The sequence below is a fragment of the Chlorella variabilis genome, assembly GCF_000147415.1.
Source record: "Chlorella variabilis unplaced genomic scaffold CHLNCscaffold_9, whole genome shotgun sequence".
NCBI lineage: Eukaryota > Viridiplantae > Chlorophyta > Trebouxiophyceae > Chlorellales > Chlorellaceae > Chlorella > Chlorella variabilis.
This window is the reverse complement of record NW_005435079.1, coordinates 907,411-916,149: the sequence shown is the minus strand read 5'-3', so window position 1 is coordinate 916,149 and position 8,739 is coordinate 907,411. Positions and strand designations below refer to the sequence as shown.

General features: G+C 71.6%; 1 protein-coding gene across 1 annotated transcript in view; it reads right to left on the bottom strand.

Annotated features, from left to right (window-relative positions):
• Positions 1-327: 327 nt before the first annotated feature.
• Positions 328-8,739, bottom strand: part of CHLNCDRAFT_52112 (hypothetical protein) — a gene marked incomplete at both ends in the record, with an annotated part of 13,412 nt that continues 5,000 nt past the window's right edge. The window contains 19 exons of the mRNA XM_005847903.1: positions 328-463; positions 674-804; positions 959-1,094; positions 1,315-1,508; positions 1,684-2,492; positions 2,713-2,871; positions 3,012-3,162; positions 3,376-3,633; positions 3,788-3,894; positions 4,072-4,273; positions 4,431-4,573; positions 4,806-4,884; positions 5,061-6,286; positions 6,491-6,644; positions 6,807-7,055; positions 7,259-7,396; positions 7,612-7,688; positions 7,860-7,888; positions 8,363-8,462. Coding sequence (XP_005847965.1) covers positions 328-463; positions 674-804; positions 959-1,094; positions 1,315-1,508; positions 1,684-2,492; positions 2,713-2,871; positions 3,012-3,162; positions 3,376-3,633; positions 3,788-3,894; positions 4,072-4,273; positions 4,431-4,573; positions 4,806-4,884; positions 5,061-6,286; positions 6,491-6,644; positions 6,807-7,055; positions 7,259-7,396; positions 7,612-7,688; positions 7,860-7,888; positions 8,363-8,462 — 4,478 coding nt within the window. The remainder of the gene's footprint in view (positions 464-673; positions 805-958; positions 1,095-1,314; positions 1,509-1,683; positions 2,493-2,712; positions 2,872-3,011; positions 3,163-3,375; positions 3,634-3,787; positions 3,895-4,071; positions 4,274-4,430; positions 4,574-4,805; positions 4,885-5,060; positions 6,287-6,490; positions 6,645-6,806; positions 7,056-7,258; positions 7,397-7,611; positions 7,689-7,859; positions 7,889-8,362; positions 8,463-8,739) is intronic.

Below are 8,739 nucleotides of genomic sequence, written 5' to 3'. Positions count from 1 at the left end.
GCAGGCTTGCGGCGAGGCGAGGGGTGCAGTTACACATTGTGGCGGTCAGAGCAGGGCAGGACAGGGTGAGTGGCAATGAAACAGGGGCACAGGCAGGCCATAAAAGCTGTGGTGCGCGCAAGGGGCGCCAGGAAAATAGGAATGGCATGTCGACCTCAGTATAATAGGGGGCCGGGTCATTGTAGGGAGGGGAGGTGGCGGCACAGGCTGGCAGGCTTTGGCAGGGCTTTGGGAGGACTCAGGCAGGGCACAAAGAGGTGTCGGGGTCTTGGCACACACGCATGCATTTAGGGTTAAGCATTGTGAATGTAATGCTTGAAAGTACGTCTAGTGCTGGCACTGCTTGGGGCGCGCGGCCCATGCTGCCGCAGCAGGCTTCTTCAGGGCGTGCCGCGCACGCCTCCTCGCCACCAGGCCAGACAGCAGCGGCAGCGCCGTCACTGTGGCCAGGATCCGCGCGCCGCTGCAGCGCCAGCAGGGCGGGGCAACAACAGCATGGGTCGGCAGCCGGGCTGGGCGCTGGGGCTGGCGCGGCTGGCGGGCCGCCGCCAGATGCTGCATCACACCGCTGTTTTAAATACAAACAAAAGAAGTGGTGTATTATGTTTTCCTTTTGGAGCCCAGCCTGGAATCCCATCCCCGCCTTCAGCTCCCGGCCCAGGCCCCCGCTCACCCAAACGCCACGCACGCCGCCACGGAGCCGCCGGGGCAGCTGGCCAGCTGGCCGCCGCAGGCTGTCGGGAGCAGCATGACGTTGGCGCAGTACACGAACAGCAGGCCCGGGGACCGCAGCGCCAGGCGCAGCTGCAGGGGCCGGCGAGGCCGGCGGGGCACACGGGTTGGGGCGCAGCAGAGCGTGCAGTGCCCCCAGAGGGGTGGAGGCCGCGGGCCCAGGCAATGTGCCAGGCAGGCGGGCACGGCAGGCAGGTGGCCCCTCCCTCGCCTGCATGATCAGCACGACTGCCAGCATCCAGACGCCGCCGGGGTGGGCGGCCAGCACGGCACTGCCGGCCAGCCAGTCGCTGCAGTGCGTGCGTGCCTCCCAGGATTGCACCCCAAACAGCGCCACGTGCACAGCCGCCAGCAGCACGTATCTGCGGGAAGGAGCAGGCAGGCAGAGCGGGAGTGCGCAGGGATCAACGGCTGCCCGGCTGGTTTGGGAGGGGAGAATGTGAGGCGTGCAGGGAAGGCTTGCATCCAACGCCGCCGGCGAGCCGGCCGCCCCACGGCCGGTGGGCCGCTCTGCTGCTCTCCCAGGCCGCTCCCGCAGCGGTCGCACGCCGCGCCAGCCCCCCACCCCGCCCGCCCCCGCACCTGCTCTTGCGGTGGGCTTTGCGGTACATGGACTGTACCGGGGTGCAGAGCAGTACCATGGGCTGGAAGATGAGCGGCGCGCGCCCTACGGTGGACAGCAGCCAGGAGTGCATGCGCTGGCGGGCGGGCGCGGGGGCCGCCACCACCAGGGCATACAGCAGCGCGGCCAGCAGGGCATACACCGCTGCGTCCATCTGCGGGCGGGGGAGGAGCGCGGGGCGGGGCGGCGATGCGCGGCAGCAAGCAGACGTGTGTGTCGTTAGTGTGTGTGCCGGTGCGTCGGCGAGCTGTGTGTCAGCACTGGCCACAGACTGGCTACATAGGCTGCCGCCATGGAAGCGCCGGCAGGAGGTCCCCCCGCAGCAGGACCCCACGGCAGGCGCTTGCCTTGGACAGCTTTGGCTGGCGCCATGTGCGCAGCTGCTGCCGGGCTGCACAGGTGTCGTGCACGCGGGGCTTGAACATGGCTGGGCACAGCGGCTGCGCCTGCAGGCCGCCGCTGCGGGTGGCGGCCGCCTGGCACGCCGCGGCAGGCGGCGCGTGGGCGCCGCCTTTGGCCGGCGCGGCCGGCGCGGCGCCAGCGGGTCCCTCCTCCTCCTCCTCCTCCACCACCTCGGAGCTGGGGGCGGCCCCGCTGCCCCGCTTCTGCTGCTCCCGCTGCCCGGCAGCTGCCCGGCAGCTGGCCTCCAGAGGCAGCAGCACGCTGCTGGGGGACTGGTGGCCCGCCTGCATCCAGTCTGCTGGGTCGCCGCCGCCGCCCGGCCGGCACGCCTGCGGCGGCGCCGACGAGGGGCTGCCAGCCGGGAGGCGCAGCCCGGCGCCCGGCGCAGCGGCGCCGGCCAGGGGCCAGGTGCGGTGCGTCTGCAGGCTGCCAGGCGTGGTGGGCGCCTGCTCGGTAGGCAGGCCGCCGCAGACCTTGGTCCACTGCCGCCGCTGCTGGTCCAGCTCCCGCGCCGGATCCTCCACGCCCAGCGGCGGCAGCCTGGGCGTGGCGCCGGCCGGCCGGTCCTGCAGGCGCAGCGCAGCGAGCATGGCTCCCGCCTCGGGCACGCCGTGCTCCCGCAGCGCGTCCAGCAGGCGCCGCCGGTTCAGGCGGCAGGCCAGGCCCAGTGGGGACTCCTCGCCGTGCTCCGCGCGGGCCGCCACCCAATGCTCCGTGGCGGTGGCGGGGCACAGGTCTGCACGCACGCACAGAACAGCACGGGGAGGAGGTTGCAGGTTGGGGTCGGCAGGTCGAGGGCAGAAGCGGCTCCCCTGCAGCTCAAGCCTCGACGCCCAGCTGGCTTAAAAAACAGAAGCAACGGGAAGGCACCCCGAGGCAGGCCCGCCACCGCTGCCGCTGGTGCTGGCGCTGGCGCTGCTGCTGCCGCTGCCACCACCGCTGCCGCCGCTGCGCACCTGTCAGCGCCAGCGCGACCGCCTCCGGCTCGCGGAGCAGCGTGGCCACATGCAGCGCGGTGAGGCCGCCGCCCCAGCGCGTGTTGAGGCACAGCGGGAGCCCCACAAACTCTGCCCAGGCGGCCAGGGTGCGCACAACCTCGGCGCCGCCCATCAGTGCTGCAGGCGAGACGAAGGAGGGGTGCAGGCACGTGTGGGGGCCAGCGAGGCGCACCGCAGAGCAGCACCCCGACAGCGCACACAGGGAGCCATCTCAGCCCCCGTCCAGCAACGGGCTGGCAGGGGCAGCAGCGAGGGACGCGTGCCTGCGGCGTGCAGCACCGGGATGCCGCACAGGCGGCGCTCGATGTCCGCCACGGCCTGGCTGGGGGTGCAGGCAGAGCAGGTCATGGGCAGCACCAGGCGCAGCACCGCGGCCCAGCGGCGCAGGATGCAGGTGGCCGCCAGCTCCTGCAGCCGCGGCAGCCACACACGCAGCACAGCAGAGGTCAGGCCAGGTCAGCATGCGCCTGCCATGTGCGCACACTTTGCGCGGTCGCGTGCACACACATGTGCAGTCGCCACAGCTGGCAGCAGGACAGGGAGAGCAGAGGCCAGCGAGCAGCATGACACAACAAGCACATGGCTGGCTGGGATTGCGGCTCTCTCTGGCGCCGCACCCACCTGCGCGGCGCCGTCGACGCGCCGCAGCAGCGCGCCGTCTGCGCTGCTGCCGCCCGCGGCGCCGCGCCGCCACCGGCCGCGCCCAAACCGCAGCACCGCGCCCAGGCGGTGCAGCAGCTCGGAGGCGTGCGCCGCGTGGCAGCCCGGCAGCTCCAGCTGGCGCAGCTCCGCCACCGCCTCCTCGTCGTCCAGCACCAGCAGGGAGTGAGGGGTGCTCACCAGCACGCCGTGCTGCGCCTCCACCTGGTGGCACCCCTCCTGCGCAGCACAGCATGCCACGAAAACAGCGGCCAGGCGTGAGGAGGCAGCCCTCAGCGTGCGGCAGCATGTGGAGGCCTGCTGAGCGAGCAAAAGTGAGCTTGGCCGGCAGGGCAGCGGGCAGCCGGGCGAGGCGCGGAGGGCGGCGGCCCACCTTGAGGGCCGGGATGCGCAGCAGCGCCCAGCTCAAATCGCCAGCCTGCCCCTCCGGGCTGGCCAGCAGCATGCCGCACCCCAGCACCTCGGTTGTCGGGTACGTGCCTGCATGGGGCAAGCGGGGTGGTGCGCATGAGTGCTTGTATGGGGGTTGGGGTGGCACACAAAAGTGCCGCAGCGGGCAGGCTGCCCGGCAGGCAGCAGGCGTGACCGCACCCGCCACCCCGGCTCCAGCTGGCGGCAGCAGCGGCCACCACGGCCGCAGATGCGGCCCCCGCTCACCCGCGTTGCGGCAGTAGATGGTGTCCTGAGGGCCGCCTATGTGGCGCCCCGTCACCAACACGGGCCCCGCATAGGCGGGCGACACCGCCAGCGGGCGCACCGACAGGATGTGCGGCGCGATGGCGGCGCTGCCTCCCAGGTCCAGCCGCACGACTTGCTGCCCGCTGGCGTCCAACGCCGCCGCCTGGATGCCCAGCTGGGCCTGGGGAAGCGGGTTGGCAGGCGAGGCGGGGCAGGGTGGGAGCCGGGCACAGCGCGCGGTCCACGGGCGCATGCAGGACCGCAAAAGGGCGTGGAGCCGAGGCCGCGGTGCGCATTATGCAGGGGGCAGGCAAGGGGCCGGCAGCCGCCCGGCTCACCAGGATGCTCGTGCGCAGGCCGCCCAGTGCACCGCCGGCCAGCTGCTGCACCATGGCAGGAAAGTTGGCCGACAGGTGGCGCGCCTCCTCACCGCTCATCAGCGCCGACAGGCTCACGTGCACGCACCCGGGCCGCGTGGCGCCTGCAGCATAGCGGGAGCACGCAGGCCAGCTCAGCGCTGGCCGCCAGCCCAGCGCTGGCCGCCAGCCACGGCGCATACCTACAGCAGGGCGCGCACGCACGCCCTGCCCGCCACTTGTCCCCGGGCCTGTGTTGCGGGCCTGTGTCGCAAGCCCCTCTGCGGACAAACTGTCTAAGACGGCAAACACAAACAGCAAAGCTTGAGCCGCCCGCTGCGCTGCGCCGCGCCGCACCATCCAGCAGGCTCCTGTTCTGCACCACCCACTCCTCCAGCTGCTCCATTATATCCTTGGGCAGCTGGTCGGGCGTGCACTGCAGGCAAGGCAGGCGCGCGCGGCGGCAGCGGCGGCGCGGTTCAGCCCTCAGCTTCTGCAGGCAGGCCGCGGCCTCGAGCGTGTTTGTTGTTTGGACTCAGCGCTGCGGCGCAGGGCCAGCCGGCGGGGGCGAGTCTGGAAAGAAAGAAAGGAAGAAAGGCTTCTGGGCCTCACGTTGAAGAGCTTGAGGGAGAGCGACTGCATGCGCTCAGCGCCGGGCCCCGCCTGCCGCTGCGACGCCTCCACTGCCGCCACCAGCTGCAGCAGCAGGCTGGCGTCGCTGGCAAAGCCGGCGTCCAGCCCGCCGTTCTGCACCGCACTCTGCAGCTGATCCACGTCCAGCAGATGGCTGGGCCCCGCTGCAGCTGCAAACGGCGGCGGCGGCGGCGGGCCCGCGGGCGGCGCCCCCTCCTCCTCCTGCTGCTGCTGCCCCAGCTGCGGCAGCTGGAAGCCCACGCTCGGCGGCTGGCCGATGGACGAGCTGTTGACGTTGCCGCTGCTGCCCGGCGCGGTGCCGTTGGTGTGGAGCGAGGGCAGCCCGGCGGCGGCGGCCGGGGGCACGTGCCCGCCGTTGGAGCCATGCTGCCCCTGCTGTGGCGCCTGCAGCAGCGCCAGCAGGGGCTGCTGCTGGGGGAGGCGGGGCTCGCCGCCGGGCTGCGCCGCGCCTGACGACGTGCTGGCCCCGGCAGCTGCCGCCGCGGCCGCCTGGGCCGCCTCGTCGGGGCTGCCCCGCCCGCCCTCCCTGAGCGCCTGCGTCAGCGCTTCAGACGACACGCCCACGCTGCGCGCCAGAGCAACCAGCAGCGCCGCCTTGTCGCTTACGTCCGCGGCGCTGGCGGCGGGCTCGGGCTGCGGCTCTGCCACGGGCTCCGACCGGAGGAAGGGGATGCTGTGGCCCGGCTGCACGGCCGCCTGCTGCAGCTCCTGCTGCTGCTGCTGCTGCTGCGCGTGCTGCTGCGGCTGCGGCTGCTGCATGTGCTGCAGGAACACGCTTGCGGCGGACGCGCCCGGGCCGTTGGCCGACAGCGCGGGCACCGCCGCGGCCAGCCCCTGTGCCAGCTGCACGCGCTGCTGCTGCTGGAGGTGCAGCTGGCGCTGCAGGGAGTGGCCCAGCGAGCCGGGCGAAAGCGCAGCGTCCAGGGGAGAGTCGTAGGGGTAGGGAGGCGAGGTCGCCGCCAGCGGGCGCTGCGCTGCAGGCGACCCGCCATACACGCCAAACCCGGGGGCACGCGGCGCCGGGGGCGAGGCGTGGTGCGCCAGCGGCTGGCTGGGCGCGCCGGCCGCCGCCTGCAGCTGCTGCAGCTGCATCACCAGGGCGCCGTTCAGGACGCCGTGCCCCTGCTGCAGCACCTGCTGCTGCACCTCTGCAGGCAGCAGGGCCAGCAGCTCCTGCGGCAGCACTGCAGCAGCCGGGCAGCACACGGCGGCGGCGGTTGGCAGGGCGCGGCGTGGCCGCCTGTGGGCACGCTGCCACGTGCCTCGCATCGCACTGATTCACAGGGAAGGCCGTGCAGAGCCCGGCAGCACACAGGAAGGTCGGGCTGCTGTGCTTTGCAGGGGCAGCAATGGCAATGCCAGCGGCCGCTGCAGCCACGCCGGCTTACCCGGTGCCGCGGGCGGCGGCGCGAGCTGCGGCTGTGGGGGCGGCTGCGCGGCACCCATGGCTAGGCCAGCCAGCGAGCCAGCCGCCAGCCAGTCCATGCCCGCCGCGGGCGCCGGCTCGGCCAGGCTCTGCAGCAGCGCGGGCGACAGCAGGTCCTGCGCCACACAGAGTGCCAAGAAGCACCGCGGTGCGCAGTAAGCGAGAGTCAGTTGTTACCAGCACGTTGTTGTGTGGTGCCAAGCTTCTGTTTCCCGTGAAGCAAAGGCTGGCCCAGCGCTGCAGCCCTCGGTATGTGCGGGGCCGGCAGGCTGCCCCACCTGCAGCGCGGGGTCTCCCAGCAGCTGCTGCAGCCGGCTGCTCAGCTCGCCCGCGCCGCCGCCGCCTGCCATCATTAGGTCGCCGTGGCTGGCGTAGCCCTTGATGCCCGCCAGGCTGCCGCGGTACGGCGAGGGGCGGTACGCCTTGGCGCTGCGCGGGTTGCCGGGGCTGTCGTCGCTGCCGCTGTCCATCATCCGAGCCTTCTGCTCCGCCTCCGCCTTGCGCCGCCGCTCATTGTGCTTGTCCAGCTGCGGGGCGGGCAGCGGCGGGCCGGTCCAGCAGCGCTGTGAAGCCGCACACACAGAAGGCCCGGCTGCTGCCCGGCGCAATGCATGCCGCGGCTGCATGGACGCCCTGCCCCCTTGCCCCACATGCAGGTGCTGCCATGCCAACACGAACCGCGGCTGGCAGCGGGCAGCAACGCCGTGCGGCGAGCGCTCGTGCGGCGCACCTTGCGCCGGCACGACCGCCGGTCGCCCTCAAAGTCGGTCAGCAGCTGGAAGCGGCCGCACTGCTGGCAGAAGCGTATGGTCTGGCCCTCCACCACCAGGCACGGCAGCTCCAGGTGGTAGGGGCAGATCTTGTAGCGCTGCACAGCAGGGAGCGCGCAACAGCACAACAGCCGTCTTGCAAGGTGGGGACCTGGCCGAACGGCGGGATGGCGGCGGAATGCATCAGCAGCACCCAGCCCCGAGCAGTGCTCGGACGCATGCTTGGCGCCAGGCCAGCCGCGGCGACAAAGCCAGGGGCAGGGCCTGCAGCGCTGCGCCAGGGCAGGCCAGGCGGGGCCGCTGGGCGCCTGACCTTGTAATAGTCCCGAAGCTTATGCAGCGAGCGGTCACAGCCCGGCACCTGGCACACCGCGCCCTTCTTGGGTTGCTCTGCAGTAGCATTCGGGGCTTGACAGGGGTGAGCCAGGGTGATGTGCAGGCAGGCAGGCAGGCAGGCCGCCGCCGTCCCGCAGTAAGCGGCGTGCCCCGCGGTATGCGCCGCGACAACCCGGCCCCTACCCCCCCTGCCGGCGCTGCTGCTGCCTGCTGCTGCTTCCGTACCTTTGAAGAACGAGCGGCCACGCCCACGCCTGCAAGGAAGGGACGGGGTGCAAGTGGTGAAGAGTCATGGTTACCGGCTCCCACAGCTGCCGCCTGCCATCCCTGGGAGCTCTTACTTGTACTTTGGGCCGCTATCGTGGCCGCCAAGTCCGTTAGGCTGGTCCATGGCGGGGCTGCCGAACGAAGGGCTCCCGACACCCATGGCTGCAGCGTCTCCCTGCCCGGCAGCCTGCTGCTGCTGCTGCAGAAACGGCTGCTCTGCAGCAGGGCTGCCCAGCCCAGCAGGCGGGGGCAAGCTGATTGCGGGTGCTGGCTGCGGCTGTTGTGGGGGGCTTGGGCCCAAAGCAGCGGGCAGCTGCTGCGATCTGGGCTCGCCAACCCCCCCTGCACGGGGCTGGGGCGCGCCCTCCATTTGCCCTCTCGCGGACACTGCCCAATCCGCGCCAAGAGCGTCGGGCAGACCCGTGAATGTAAAATTAGGCACAGGGTAAGGTAATACTTACGCGCGAGGCAGCAGTACTGCCAGTGTTTCTGGCCCTCGTGGCAGCTTTGGCGATGGGCGGGCGATGAGGACTGCTGTCGCGTCCAAATTTCTCCAATCAGCTGGCGATGGCACATTGAGGATTGGCGAAATGCGGGGGAGCCACCCTTGCGCCTGGCACAGCGCAGCGGCCACATGCGGCGCCGCTGTTGCTTTGTCGGCACTTGCCTCCCTTTTGGGGGACTGGGGGGCGAAGCCCCCAGCAAGCTGGCGCTTGTTTAACACTATGGAGTGAAGTTCCTGAGGAAAATTGGCCATTTCTCCTCAAAATATTGGCGATGTCAGTCATGGGGGCTGGCGACGCGCTGGCGATGTCGCCCCGCCGCCTGCCCTCATTTA